The 14940-nt window shown below is 47.2% G+C and overlaps 1 protein-coding gene across 4 annotated transcripts; it reads right to left on the bottom strand.

The window, feature by feature from the left end:
* Nucleotides 1-264: 264 nt before the first annotated feature.
* Nucleotides 265-12089, bottom strand: LSM14B (LSM family member 14B). Of its 4 annotated transcripts, none has more exons than XM_017815259.1 (10): nucleotides 11927-12089; nucleotides 7527-7690; nucleotides 7040-7175; nucleotides 6475-6591; nucleotides 4505-4675; nucleotides 4301-4378; nucleotides 3131-3292; nucleotides 2811-2964; nucleotides 1930-2109; nucleotides 265-1570 (listed from the first exon to the last, which is right to left on the bottom strand). In XM_017815259.1, exons 1-9 carry the CDS (start codon nucleotides 12045-12047, stop codon nucleotides 1938-1940), a joined length of 1275 nt encoding a protein of 424 aa, XP_017670748.1. In that variant the 5' UTR covers nucleotides 12048-12089; the 3' UTR covers nucleotides 265-1570; nucleotides 1930-1937. The 4 variants fall into 4 exon arrangements, with proteins under 4 accessions (XP_017670748.1, XP_017670747.1, XP_017670751.1 ...); XM_017815258.1 differs by having other exon boundaries at nucleotides 4301-4381; nucleotides 11927-12088; XM_017815262.1 differs by lacking the exon at nucleotides 6475-6591.
* Nucleotides 12090-14940: the final 2851 nt, after the last annotated feature.

Raw genomic sequence — 14940 nt, 5'->3', positions numbered from 1 at the left:
GTGAGCCCCAGCAGCCCAGGGACTCAGCTCCACACAGGCTGGGGTAACAGAACCCTCATTAGGCTGATCCCCCAGCACAGGAACCAGGGCAACATTAACAAGGAGCAGTGCCTGGATTTGGGTGTTTTGAGTCCTTTTCCAGTGCTGTGTAGCACTTGCCAGAGCCCTGCAGCCAGGTTTTCTCCAGGTTGGCACAGAGCCCCAAGGACAGGCACCTGGCACGTTGGAAGGAGTGATGTTACCGAGCTATGCACAGAACAGAGGTGGAGGGAAACAGTAAACATTTACATGTTTATTATAATTACAATTTACATTACTCCAAAGAGCAGCCCCACTGCTATGTTCTAATTCTTAGCAATAAAGTCCTACAAAAATAAATCCAAGCTTTTACAGTAACCTAGGTCAATGCATAACTAAAAAACTCGAGCTATGTAAGGGGTTCAGTCATCAAGGTGCTTTTTCAACAAAATTCCCTACCAACCAAAAACGGGACACATGCCTATAGCAATTTAACCCACTTATTCATGCAAACAAAGGTAAGCCCTCCCTCCCAGCCCTCTCCCCACATACAGATTTTTAAAAACAAAAGAAAAAACAACTAAACTATTTACAGTATGGGGGTATAGAGGAAAGAAATTAAACATGCCCATCTGTTAAGCTTCATTATAATGGACTTCCATCCCTAGCTGAATGAAAACATTCCAAAGTGTTCCACCACAGTCTACTAGAGTACAGAGAACTGTTTGCATTTGGTGCTGCCTCCAGCGAGGTACAAACTGAGGCAACAGGTCAGAGCTTTGGGCCTCCACTGCCAAAAACTCTGTACTGAGCACACGAGGGGACACTCACTGCTCCCGTCCCACACGCTATCCCCATGCTCCATCCAGGAGCTCCAAGCCCCCGAGGCATTCCCAACCCCCTTCAGCTCGAGGGAAAGCCTCGGTTCTGCAGTACCTCCAGCCCAGCACCAGCCCACAAACAGCTGTACAGTCAGTTACACTACTACATGATCAACACTCCAGTATTCCCAAGTGACAATATACACAACTCCTCAGCACCAGGAATCCATTCCTTCAGATACCAAGTGCTGCTTCACACCTGCTGCCAAGAACTGTGAGACCAGCAGCACCAAAGAATCCATTTGGTTACTCAGAACAAAACGAATCGTAGCTGGTTTATTTTGAGTGAGCTTTGGTTCCGTGTTAAAACAACATGATTTATCTTCTCCAGGGTTCAGAAAAGGAGTCTGACTTTGAGCTTAGGCTACAGCAGCCTTTGAGAGACCCAGAAAGAAGAACTGTGTAAGTTAGTCTGCACTTAAAAAATACACACACAAAAAAAAAAAAGACACCCTGAAGAAGGTACCCCTGAACACATTCCCTCTTCCAAAGAATATTCCAGCTGACTGTTGCTGGTCCAAAAATAAGTCCAGAATATAAGCAGTAGTACATGAAGTTCTGTCACTTGAGCTGAGACAGTAAACAATATGAACCATTTTCCCACGTTAGTGCAGCAGTTGGTTGTTTTCTTTCTATGTACAGTTTCACCCTCTCAGGAGAGATGTTCAAACCTATTTGGAAAAGAGGTAGAATTAGATTTGATATCATGGAGATCTTCTCCCAAGAGAAATAAAAGCAGCAAAACTCACACCCCTGTATCAAAAGAAATGCTTAGCTAGAAAGGATCAGCTCAAGCAGCTCCTGCTTTCTCAGACAGGTGAGCCCAAGAAATCAACAGCACAATCAGCATGTTAAACACCAGGTTAAACCACTCCTATCCTCCTCAGAAAGATCAATCAGATCCAGTAAGGAACAATTCTTGATATATCCATGAGACTGGAGAGCAAAACAGGCTGCACAGACAGTTCAGGTAAGGAATAAGAGACAAACCTGGCTCAGAGACAGTATTTACTCTTGCTAGAGCACTTGCCTCTGAAGTTACACTCTGCCAGTACCAGCTCTGTGAGTGGTTTGGTTTCTCCTCGCTGCTCCACTCCCCCTTCCACCTCGAAATCCACCTCGAAAGCTGCGGCCACGAAGGAACCGTCCAGACACTCCGAACGTCTCTGTATTGAGCTTCCTTTCCTCAGCCCACGTGGTGCGCCTGGAACTGAACAAGGCTGTGTTCAGGTTCAACACAAACATTCAAGAGCCACGAGCTCACTTAGCCAGGAAGCCTCAACTCCCCAGTTTTGTTGAGCGGAGTTGCAACAAGAGCCCGCTGCAGCACACACATTCAAGCCCCCTGCAGAAACACTGCCAAGGGAATCCCTCATGCTGACACTGAAGGGATGTCTGACTTCTCCAGGCACTTGATAACATCAGTGTCAGCAGTGAAAGCTGAAGCTTTCCCTTCATATTCCCAACATTTAACTTAATGCATTTCCACAGCCAGACCTGACCTCCTCCCTGCCCCAGCTCCAGGCTTAGCTCACTCCTGTCTGCCAGCTGCACCTTCAGCACAGCATGACCCTGATGCCTCCTCTCCCACGAACCAGATAAGGAATTTGTTTAAAATCAATGGGTTCAAAGTCAGTACTGGGAAACAAAACTGGAAATTCCTGTATCATCGTTTAGGCAAGTGCATCATTATGAGCTGAAATGCTTTTTGTTTGATCCCACTGCATGAAGGCTGGTTAGGATTACTTGTGAGCCACCAAATGCACGGCAATGCTCCCTTTTAAATCCTGTTTTGCTGAATTTCTTGCATTCTGAAAATTTTAAATACTTTTAAACCATGTCACATAGATTATGTTTAGAATTTTATGCCTAAAATTCCATTTAAAAACCAAGCCTTTAGAAAACACTCACCTCGATTTCAGTTCTGAAGAAATGTTGTCAAAGAAAGACTTGGATTTATCATAATAGCAGTTGGGCCCCAGCAGATCCTCCTCTGCATTACCATCATTGTTTTGGGTTGCCACTCCAGGGTCCCCTTTTTCTTCCCCCGTCTCTGCTTTGTCATCTGAAGATAATGAAATGTATTACACTTCCTTGAGGCACACTGCAGAGCCATCTGTTCTCTTGCTCCCTCAAACAAGATTTGAGATGTAATCATGCAGTTTCTCAGAATGAGTTTGTCTATGCAGTGTTTACTATCTCAGCAATTCATATTTAATGAAGACACAAACCTTTAAAGTTTAGTTTCTTCTTGAATTCTTTATCAAGTTCCTCTCTGTTGAATTGTGCATTTGCACTTTCAAAGTCAAAGTCACCTTCAAACTTTATTGTATTTTCCTTCACAGTAGTTGGTCTGTTTTGTCCTCTAGAACGGTTTCTGGTTCTCCTGTTTCCTGAAAGCAGGAGAGTTTAAACACTGGGTAACGCACAGGGAGGTTACATGACTTGCTCAAGACCAGAGGAAACCAGGGATAGAACTCAGGAGTTTCTGGCTTCCAGTCCTGTGGTTAGGCCACACCTCTTTGAAAGCAACTTCTGAATTTGGCTGTAGAAGACATATTACAGCAACACTTTAACTTTCTGAGCAGCATTCCTGGATGTCAGTCTTACCATTAAGACAGAGTGCACCTGACTCTCCTTCCAGAGCGCAGAGAGGAAGTCAGAACAGCTATTACAGCAGGAAAATCTGAGGGAAGTGGGGAAAACTATCTTTCCTGTCTGCCTTTCACCTGCAAGCACAGCACTGTAACCACCCTACAGACTTGTTACGATGGCAAAAAGGAGGAGCTTTCAGAAAATCCACCCAAGGCTCATCTACCCATAAAGGGAGCTTGTACTTCATATTGTACTTCTGGTTTCCAACTGAAACACTATCCACTCCTTTTAGGAAAAGCTATAAACTGTTCTACACACAAATTAGTTTGAAGACCTGAGAGTCTGAAGTTTTGTTTCCTGTCTTTTCTCATTTTGCTTGGGCAGAAACATCTCCTTGAATTTCACTTTCTTCTGACCTGTGCTTAAACTGCCATTGTGAGATAAGATCTCTGCTCTATGGAAGTGAGAGCTCCATAGTTCCTCTCTGTTATAAAAACTCCGGAAAGTCTTAAACAAGACTGCCCTTTCCAGTAAAAATACTTGAGGTTTCAGAGAAATCCAGTTGCTGCTGCCAACTCACAGCATCGATTTTTACAACATAACTTCAGTTTTCTAGAAAGACCGCTAGAATTCCATCCCTGAAACACCCTGAACTTCTGAACACTCCAGAACCTGTTTTGTTAAGGAAGCATCTCTGGATACCCAAAGTCTTATCAAGCTTTATTTTGCTCTCTGTCAGATAATCCTTCCCTGAAGTTAACACCACTTGCCTTTAGATGATAACATGACTGTTCAGCTTAACCTACCCGATCTTCTCCTTTGAGGTCTTCTGTTCTCATCATTCACCTGTCCTTGGGTTTGCACAGGTGTTGCCTGAACTGTATCTACTAAACAAGAAGGATAAACTTAATAAAGGAGCAGGAGAACAAACCCAAACCAGCTCAGTCCTGCAGTGCACCTCTGCAGGATGCCACAATCCAGCCCTCAGAGCTGAGGTGGTGCTTACGTACCGCTCGCCTTGCTGTTGGCCGGCGGAACCTGCCGGGCACCGCGCGGAATCCCCGGAGTCACCTTCACTGGGGGCAGCTTTGGGGAATTCACACTGTCCACTGGGCCGGTCTGAACAGCCTGTTCCACCATGGGGCTTTTGCGGACTGGGTGAACAGAAGGAAAGCCAGCACCTGGAAAAAATCCCAGTGACTAAGTGCCTCTTGGAAAACGTGCCAACACCACTCAAACCCTGCCCACTTCTATGGAGAAACAGTTTGGTCAAGAATTACTCAAAGCCTTGAGTGTGAATCATTACAGGCTAAGTTTCAGTGCCACATACTCTAGGTAAGGCACCACTGCCACACAAGTCATGGCTCTCAAATCCAGAGCCTTAGTACCAGGAAATCTACCCCTTTATTTCATAAACCAAGTTAGACAAACATCAGATAACCAAGCCAGGTCAGTCTCTCAGACAGTTTATACCAAAATATAATTTCTAGGTGTATCCTTGGTTATGCAGGATTGTACTTTATATGATAACAGTTAAATCTGAAACAAAAAGCCATCATTTTGAAACTGTTCAAGCAAGTTCCCCACTTTGTCAAAAAAGTCTTGCAGCAAACACTTAAGCACCTCAGCTATATCCCCTTTTGTAAGCTGCTTTTAGAGGTTCTTCAAATTCATTGCTTATTGTTAGAGCTTTCAGACAAAGAAAACCTGAAACCAGACCAGGATCTCAAAGTTACCCTTTTAAATTCCTTCTTGGTCAAGGCCAAAGTGTTACCAAGACTTCTGTTGCTCTTCCATCCAGGCTTATTTATTCACACTACAAAACATGTAAATACTTTTCATGGTTTGGTATACCTTACACCAATTATATTAAAAAGTGACAGTCTTCAGTACTCAGAAGAAACACTGCATTCTAGGTTTAATTAGAAGGTTTGGAGTACTACAGGTTTATGTAATTATGCATAAGAACCGCTTGGAAGCAAAGTTTAACTGAATATATTAAAAGAGCAAGAAAAGTGAAAAGCTGAAGAGTGCACACAAACCAAGCCACTGACACTTCTGGGTCACCCAAGTCCACATGAGATATACCCAGTAGGTTACATCATGCAGGTTCCCAGTTAATGTACACCTGGAAAACTTGCAAGGAAGACAGACATATCCTAAGGATTATTCAGCAGGACAAAGCTGGTGTGCAAGTTTAACATGACAAAGTTTCAAAGTTTAGCCAGAATACTGAGAAACGGATAGATGGCCAAAACCAGAGAGCGAGTAAAAAGCTTCATGCCAACACAAGCATACATGCTTAAGCTAAAAACAGGTGAAACTAATTACCATGTTTAAATGCAGGCTGCACCTGGTCTCTCTGCTCTGAGGATGGTCAGTCTAGTATCTCTACTCAGCCTCCTTTAAATGTTTTACACACAGAAGCAAGCACCCAGAACTGTTATCTCAGCTACCCAGGACTCAGGAATTGCTTACTGTTAGTCATGCTTTACTAACTAGGAGTGTGGACAAGGTACAACGCCCCATCATGCAGGAAATCTATCCTGATGTTTCCTCAGTCACAGAAATACTCCTAAATTTTCAAACAACCTGGGTCTCTAACCACAAGACCACCCACAATTTAAGCAGTGTGCTTGTCTTTCCAGGAAAGGCCAATTCATTCCTCACCCAATCCCTACGGTGACACATGTTCCTGGACAGGATGCAGCACACTAACATCACTAAACTTCACCCCTCTCCTGATACTTACACAAGAGGATCCACTGTCATGGATTTTTCCTTTCTCCTGTCTCTCTAATTGGTAATTCTAGGACAGGAGGAGTAATACTTCATGTAATGGAAGGCAAAAAAAGCTGAGAACTAGTTCTACTGGCATTACCCATATAAGCACCATCATTCTAGGAGGGGTTAACAAGAACAGTGTTTGCAAGTGCCATGCAGTTCTTCCAAATATTTGGAGTCCTCAAACTGCTGTTACCCTTGGAAGAGAGCTGATGGGGCTCTGAAGACATGTCAGGCTCTGAAACAGGTTGTGGAGACGGAGAAGAACTAGGGCTGGAAGCAGCTGCTGATGCTGGAGGGCTTACCAATTTCTCTGAAGAGATAGAGGGAAGAAGAGAGAGCAAAGATATATGGATAAGATACTAGGTAGTGAAACATCTGAAGGACTTGGAAAGAGGCACAAGAATCTCTAGAACAGCACCAGAGCAGCTTATTTACAGTCCTCTCTGGGAACACAAGTTCTTTTTACATGTGATGCACATGTAAGGTGTGCCAGATTAAAAATGAACTGGCCTCAACTGTTAGGTATTCACATTACTTTCAGAAAGAAACTTGAGCTATTTATTTTGTTTCTTTCCTGTGCATGTGTGTGTGCACGTGTAAGTGAAACACAGGCCTCCTTGTAGTACAATCATTGCACAAAGTTAACTACTTATTCACAGCCTGACAAGGAGTAGTCACTGAATTAGTCACTGTTGTTTTCACAGTAGGTGCATTACAAGGACTGAACCTTTATTCTAGCAAGTAAAGTTGTTACTTACCTAAACCTAAGGAAGCTGCATACTGCTGGCTAAGCAAAGAGCTGGCAGCAAGCTGGCTGTAAGGTGGCATACCTCTAAACGGGCTGTAAGGCACATGTGGCTGAAAGGATGATGTAGAGGCAGAGCCCAGTGAAGACTGTAACAAGACAAAGTACATTTCCATTTACAGTGTCCAGAAGTCAACTTGCTTTGGCAGTGATTCTCTACTTCACGTACAGCAATACTAAAGCTTAAGCAAATACTCAGAAGGGTTAGTTTACCTCTTTATGATTTTCCTGCATTCTCAGCTAGTTCTGGCTTTTGTTGACTGAAGTCTTTAATGCTGCTGCTATTTTAAACATTACAACAAAATTCAGGATGCTTCAAACAATCTGAAGATTCCTGGAGACACTGACTGGCCTTCATTTTTATAAGTTTTTACCAAAATCCAGTCCTCCAACACCAATGTTTTATCACAGCTTTATAGCAACGCTTTGGGCTAACTTACTTGGACAATGGCAGGATCTTGTGGCAGAGTATGTTGAGCTTTTGGAGGTTCACAGACAGTGATGTCTTTGATGTCACTTCCTCGAAAAATAATGTATTCATAGATTTCTTCTCTCGGAGGAGCCGGTCTGTCTGTGGGCCGGTCCTCGGTACCGAAGGATCGCACTGGAGCATTGGGAAATGACTGTTAGTGCAGGGTTACCACTGCAGCAGCGAGCAAGTTAAGATTTATGCAATTAAAAAGTACTCCTGTAACACTTGCCAAGTGTAAAAACAACAACAACAAAGGTTACCTCCAGAACCCTGAATCTCCCTCTCGCACATCTGTTCCCTCAAATGCCAACTTTTTCAGTAGTCTGCACAAACAGTTTTGTTTACATCAAGCTGTGAAGGTAAAGACCATAGACCAGCTGGAGTGAAGAATCCTACTCCACACCCAAGGACTCACTCACAGTGCTGTACTGCCATACTCCCCTTCCCTCCCCAGCACCTGTCTCATGCAGGCATTCAGCTCCAGACAACTGCAACACACCAGGGGAGAGGCCCCTGAAGCAGCAGGGGGAAATCTTAGAAGGCTTTACAGCTCAAATTTGCATCTTTGTTTTCATATATTTATTATGCAGATAAAGTTTTATCAATGATAAGAACTTCCTATTAAAATTCCCTCTCTACTCCATGTCACCATTTTTATGATTAATATGACTATAAAGCAAGCTTTTAGTGATAAATCTAAAACCTCAGTGCCTGGGGAGGTTTTACTGAGTCCCAGCTATCAGGACACTTGAGCAGGCAGTAACCAATGATGTTACACCTTAGAGTGGAAAGAAGGCTTCAGCTGACTGTGGCAGCTACCAGGTAAAAGCATAAATTAATTTGAGCCATTAATGGTGAAGAAGTCAGACTGATTTACTGGACTGTTGGCGCAGGAAAGCAGATGGCATAGTTGTATTAAACACTGACATGTGAAAGCTTGAAACTTCAGCCCCAAATTACAGAAGCTCACCCAGTTCACTAGTCTAGCTGCTTTGTCTTCATGAGGCCTTGCCAGTTTGGATTAACACCAGCACATTGGTTTATGCACATTGTCTGCCAATGGAAGAATTCTGCACTGGAGTTCCATCAATTGCTTCTAACAGGTTACCACAGAAATACTGAAACCTCTCTGCCAGGACACGCCACAATTCCTGCAGTACCTTTACAAATTCCATCCTTAACAGACCTTTCACAAGCACCTGCCATGGCACAGTCTGTGGTGACATGCCAGCCAGCTGCCACTCCCAGTGCACAGCTGGAATGATACAAGCACAGACAGCCCTGCCATGTGGATGACAGGGGACACCACAGCTTCCCTGGAAAAAGGGCACTAAAAGTGGATCCACTGAACCCCGGTGTGCTGAGCATCCCTGGCACACCATACTGCTACTAACTTACTAGGAATGTTGGCACTTGGAGGCAGGGATTCTCAAGAGTCCTGTTCTGAGATGAGCAGCTGTATCCAGGTGGCGCATCCACCCAAGCAGCAGTTAGTGCTGCAAGTGCTTTTCACCCCTCTTAGTACGTAGGTGAGCTCCCAAGGAGCAGGTCAGTGCCAGACTGTCCCTACCACACTGCACAGCACCTCAGCTGGCACCTAACAGGAAGGGCATCTTCCCTGGTGCAAGGACAAGCTGTCAGTCGCTTCCTTTGAATGGCCATCTTCCATGAATTCCTAGGGTAAATAACCTCTCCAAGTTATTTTAGATCTCCAGCTGCTGTTTGATCATATTACAGCTGTAACCCAGTCAACCAGAAGCAGATTATAAACTGAAATAAATGCTTGTGGCCTTTTGGACATGAACTGTACCACTGACACCCCAGCTTAAGCTCAGATTATTACAGCACACAGCTCATGGCAAGACATGCTAAGGGTATCCAGGGACTACTGCAGCATCCCAGGGCAAACTTGGAAAGCACCACAATCAGCCCATCAACTTCCACATGAACAAACACATGACCTGCAAAGCCCAAGGCTCTCCAGGCAGCCTCTGACTTGGCTGGTCCCAAGGTTTCTAACTAAAAAGGTGGAAAACCATGTCCTCCTTGCAGACAAAACAGAAGTGAGGGCATGTGAGAGAGTTGTAGGAGTTGAACTTGCCTGTCCCTGCACCTGAAATGTTTAACTGTTTCCGGGACAGCACAAAGTGCAGCTTTGTGCAGCTTAAGTTCCTGCAGAGGTGGGAAGGGCTGTCTCCCACGGAGTTAGTGACTATTGCTTACAGATGAGCAGGAAATCAATCCCACACCACTGCAGCTCGTATTTTACAATGAAGTTACTACTCATGTAGGGGCTGTTGAGCTAGACTTCTGAAGGGGCAAGAAGCATAACAAGAGTGACTGGATGTCTGGAAAGCAGAGCTTACGTGGATATTTCTTGCTCAAACAGTCCAATTTCTTCACACTTCTACAGGAGGGGGAGGAAGTTTCTGGTGTTCACTGCTGACAGGACAATAATGGGCCTAAGCTTCCTTTGTTTGCAATTTAAGTTCAGCATCTAACAAGGCAGAGGACTTTCTGGTAGTGATTAATTAACACGTGGAATCTCCAGCATTTAAGATACTGTGCATGTGTTAAGATTTAACAAATATAAATCAATTGAAGTTAGCCTGCCTTTGAGTGAGGAGCTAAGCCAGATTCCTTCCTGAGGTCTCTTTCAACCTAAATTTTTCTTTATGTCACTGGAATGATAGAAGTCAAGACAGTGGCACTTATGTTACACACTGAAGCTGTTTAAGCCTTAAGCAATTGCACCCAGGGCTTAAGAACAATTTACTTTAACTGCATGTCAGTAATTCATGGCTCTTCTAACCCTTCAGAGTTTTAAACCACTGTCCCCCACCCCCAGGGCTGATACTGCTGTTCCCAACTTCAACACTGTTGCTGCGTTCATAATTCTGACCCTAATTTTGGTACAGAGCCTCTAAATTTGAAAAACCCCTCTGAGCTAAAATGAAAAGCAGGGTTTGTGCTGTGAAGTTCATAGAGCAGCACTTCAAGTGGGGACAAATTATATTCTCCATCTATCATAAGAACTACTTCTTAGGCATTCCAGTTCATCAAAAACTGAACACTAAGAAACCAATAAATACAAGAACTGCCAGAAATCTTATCCAGAGCACGCACTTACATCACAAAGCGCTTTAATCACACATGCCTTTGAAACACACCACTTCAGCTCTGAAGTAGCAAGTGCTCTGTGTAAGGCAGAACTATGTGAGGAACCATTTCTACTTGCTGCTGGGTCAAGGTGAAGACCTTCCTGCACGTACAGGAAAGGAACTGCATCCTTCCAGCAACCTCTCAAGTACTTTGAGCAAAGCACTAACATAAACAGCTCCATTTGTACAGTTAAATAAACAGCTGCACTCCTAGAGCAAAAGCGAACTTGAGAAAGCTCACGTTTTTAACTTCAGAATACACTCTAATAGGTGTCAAATAGCGCCTAACATCACATAAACATCATTATACAGGATAAACAGTGTGACAGAGGCTGCCTTGAGGGTAGTTGTGAATCTGGCAAGTCAGTGTCTCCTGCCACCAAGCAGCCTTTCAAAACAAAAGGTGTTTGTTTTGTGGACAACCCGGATGGGTGGTTAAAGGCAATGAAGAACGCGTGAACTTCCCGGCACAAGGAAGGACAAAACTCAGGGAAAGAAAGGGCTGATGCACGTTAGCTGGAGTAGCCAAGCTGGACATGAAAAGCAGTGCAGAAATAAGATCATGTTTGAGAGACTGAACAAGACAAGACAGGTTTTGCTGAGAGGAAAGATGGGAGTTCCCAGCACAGGTGACGACTGGATCCAAATGACACCACTTAAGGAGAAGATAAAGATCAGTATTTCTACAGGGAAACAAGATGCAAAGCCCCGATGAGGAGCCTGCAAGGTCGGCAGGGCCAGACCCATGTGCGGGTGCCCCGCAGCGCTCCCACTCTCCTCACCTGAGCAGAGTCCAGCTATCGATCACGGCACGAACAAAGACACATCCACACCAACTCCGCTCTCCCCAGCGCCGGCCTGGGCCCTGCTGGAGCCGAGCCCCGACATACAGCCAGGCACGGCGGAGCCGAGCCCCGCACGGCGATAGGGAGCGTTCCCTCCCCGGCCCCGACAATGCACGGGGAGCCGGCGCTGCCGGCAGCGCTTTCCCCGGGAACCCCCCGTGCGAGGCGAGCACCCCGGGCCCTGCCCGCCCCTCTGCCGCGGCCCCTGCCAGTGCTGACTCACGGGGAGCAGCAGCGCCGGGGGCTCGGGGCGGGCGGGCCCCGGGCCGCGCTCATTGTTCGGGGCACGGCGGCCCCCGCCGCGTCCCCTCCGCCCGCGCCGGCCTAGGCCCGCCCGCGCCCTCCGCAGGGCCCCGCCTCACCCTTGGCCAGCGCCACGGTGGAGTTCTCGGTGTCGATGGTGTAGAGGATGCCCTCATAGCGGATCTGCGCCTTGGAGATGAGGCTGATCTTGCTGCCGATGTAGGGGGTCCCCGAGCTCATGGCGCCGGCGGGGCCGCGGGGGGTCCCAGGGGCGCGCGGAGCCGCCGCGCCGCCCACGCGCACTGCGGAGCGGGGACCCCGCCGCGCGCGCCTTATATAGGGCGGGGGGAGCCGGGCCGAGGGGGGGCGGAGGGGGCGGGGTGCGCTGCCCGCGCATGCGCCGCCCGCTATTGACCAGACGGGAGAGACGGGGTCAGACGGGGAGGGGCGGGGGAACACCCGGGGCCCGCGTCACGTGACCAGCGCGAACGAGGGTGCCACGTGCGCTGCGGGGCGGGGCGGGGCCAGAGCGGGGCGGGGCCAGGGCGCGCGCGCGGCGCTTCCCGCGCTGCCGCCGCTGAGGGGAGGGAGGGGAGAGCTGGGACTGTGACAGTGAGACACCGACCCTTGCGTGGCACTGCCCGTGTGACACTGCCCTTTGTGTGACACTGCCCTTTGTGTGGCACTGCCCTTTGTGTGGCACTGCCCTTTGTGTGGCACTGCCTGTGTGACACCGACCCTTGTGTGGCACTGCCTGTGTGACACTGCCCTTTGTGTGACACTGCCCCTTGTGTGGCACTGCCTNGACCCTTGTGTGGCACTGCCTGTGTGACACTGCCCTTTGTGTGACACTGCCCCTTGTGTGGCACTGCCTGTGTGACACCGACCCTTGTGTGGCACCAACCCTCGTGTGACACTGCCCATGTGGCACTGCCCCTTGTGTGGCACTGCTTGTGTGGCACCGACCCTCGTGTGACACTGCCCATGTGGCACTGCCCCTTGTGTGGCACTGCCCATGTGGCACTGCCCCTTGTGTGACACTGCTTGTGTGGCACCAACCCTCGTGTGACATTGCCCATGCGTCACTGACCCTCGCCCCTGTGGCACTGCCCCTTGTGTGACACTGCCCGTGTGGCACTGCCCCTCAACTCGTGTGTCACCGTTCTTCACCCCTGTGCTGTTGCCCCTCATTTCTGTGGCACTGCTCCTCCCTCCTGTGGCACTGCTTCTCACTCCTATGGCACTGCCCCTCACTCCTGTGTCACTGCCCCTTGCATGTGTGTTACTGCCACTAATATGGCACTGCCCATGTGGCACTGCCTCTCACTCGTGTGTCATTGCCTCTTGCTTGTGTGGCACTGTTCCTCACTTGTGTGGCACTGTCCCTCATTTGTCACTGCCCCTCACTTGTGTGGCAGAGCTGCTGTCACATAACCCTTGGAGTGGGGATCATCCCTTCCCCTGACAGAACAACCACGGCTGCCTCTGTTCAAGCCCCTTCTCCCTCCGGTGCTGTGGCAGCCTCGGGACCCGGTTGGCGCTGGCAGAGCCCCGGGTGCCACCAGGCCCTGCCCTGTGCGGGTCACACTGCGCCTTTGTCCTGCTGTTCCTGGTGCAGGTCACCCTGGCACAGTCACTCATGGCCAGGCCGCAGCTGGAGCATGGACCCCTCGGCGCGGTGTCCCCAGGGAGCCATCGTGCTCCCCAGCCATCTGCGGGTCAATGAGAGACAACCGGCAGCATCTGGCAGACATGGTCACAGGAGGTGAAATCACTCACCAGCGCCAGGGTGGATGGGGATCAGGCGGGGCGGCTGCCTTTGGGGCAGCAGGTCAGAGTGCACAAATCTCACTAATTTGTGTGACGCAAATGAATAAGATTCGAACCCAGCGGCCGCAGACAATACAGCGGAGCCATTGTCTGAGTGCGGGGAGGTTCGCTGGAGCTGCAGGCGCCCATGCCTTGGTTACATGTCTTCCATCAGCGATACAACAGCGACACGGGAGATGCAGTCCACAGGTTTATCCGCATGTCAGGACGACCTGCTTCCCTGCACACCACGGCTCAGAGAGCTGTTCTCCCAATGCCCCAAGCTGTCTGCCCTGTGACCTTTTGTGTTTTATGGTGTTACTCTTCATGCTGTTTGTACAACCTGGAGAGCAGATCTCCCTGCCTGAACAGGGCAGACGCCTTCCTTTCCACTCTCTCTTAAAGACACATGTGTGCAGTCTTTTTCTTGTTAAATTGTCACTGTTCTAACGTAGAGTTGCTAAAAAAAATATAAAGGAAATAATCTGTACGTATTAATTGAGCAAGCAGTAGTTTTTGACTAAGAAAGCCAGCCTTTAAAGTCAATCATTTTAGATTTTTAGCTCAGCCTTAAGTATAACCTACACAGGAAAAGAAGAGATTCCTTTTTTTACTGCAGTAAACAGTGCCCTTTAGCGGGCAAATTACTGCTTAGAAACTTCCTTGATGAAAAAACTCATCTAGTTCCCCTGTATGAGGAGTGTCTAGTTTAAAAATGTGGAAAAGTTCAGATAGAGAAAAAATAGGGCAAGAAATAATAAAATGCTCGAGACAGCCAGAATAATTATTTATAATGAGCAAAATGATGCCAGTATAGGCAATACAACCAAAGGAAGAGAAGCAGTACTCCCTCTTTTGGTTTATAACCTCCAACTCCACAGTATGTCTAATTTGATGTTTCTTATTTCCACTCTTAAAATATTTTTTAGAAATAATAAATGAGACTCTGGGTTTTGCAGTTCAATTAATTTTTTTCTTTATGCAAATCGAAATATCACTGGTTCATAAGTACCTCTAGTTTCAGAATTTTGCTATTTATTCAAAAAAAGCTCTGACGGTTGTTTTATCCTTTCATTTTTTTTTTTCCTTCAACACCAGAAAGGAGGAAGGGACAATCACATGTACTGATACAGTGGTGTGGGTCCTGCAGGAAAGCTAATTAAACCAGTGTGGAAAAAGAAAACTACACCAAAATGGCATGACCTATACACTGGTAAGGAGAGATACACAAACATACAGAATTTTAGTTATAATCATTGTGGTCATAAATCAAACTGCTTCTGGAAGATACTCTTATTGTAATGAATTTCCTCAATATCTTTTG

The sequence above is a fragment of the Lepidothrix coronata genome, unplaced genomic scaffold (genome assembly GCF_001604755.1).
Source record: "Lepidothrix coronata isolate B3197 unplaced genomic scaffold, Lepidothrix_coronata-1.0 Scaffold49, whole genome shotgun sequence".
NCBI classification, from domain to species: domain Eukaryota; kingdom Metazoa; phylum Chordata; class Aves; order Passeriformes; family Pipridae; genus Lepidothrix; species Lepidothrix coronata.
The sequence above is the reverse complement of the archived record's forward strand: the minus strand, read 5'-3'. Positions and strand labels throughout refer to the sequence as shown.

Coding starts and splice junctions, on each gene's coding strand:
- LSM14B (XM_017815258.1), bottom strand. CDS start 12,047: ATGAGCTCGGGGACCCCCTACATCGGCAGCAAGATCAGCCTCATCTCC. Junction 7,176..7,526: donor AAGATCCTGCCATTGTCCAA/GTAAGTTAGCCC, acceptor GTCTTGTTACAG/TCTTCACTGGGCTCTGCCTC. Junction 2,110..2,810: donor TCTTCAGAACTGAAATCGAG/GTGAGTGTTTTC, acceptor AGCCTTGTTCAG/TTCCAGGCGCACCACGTGGG.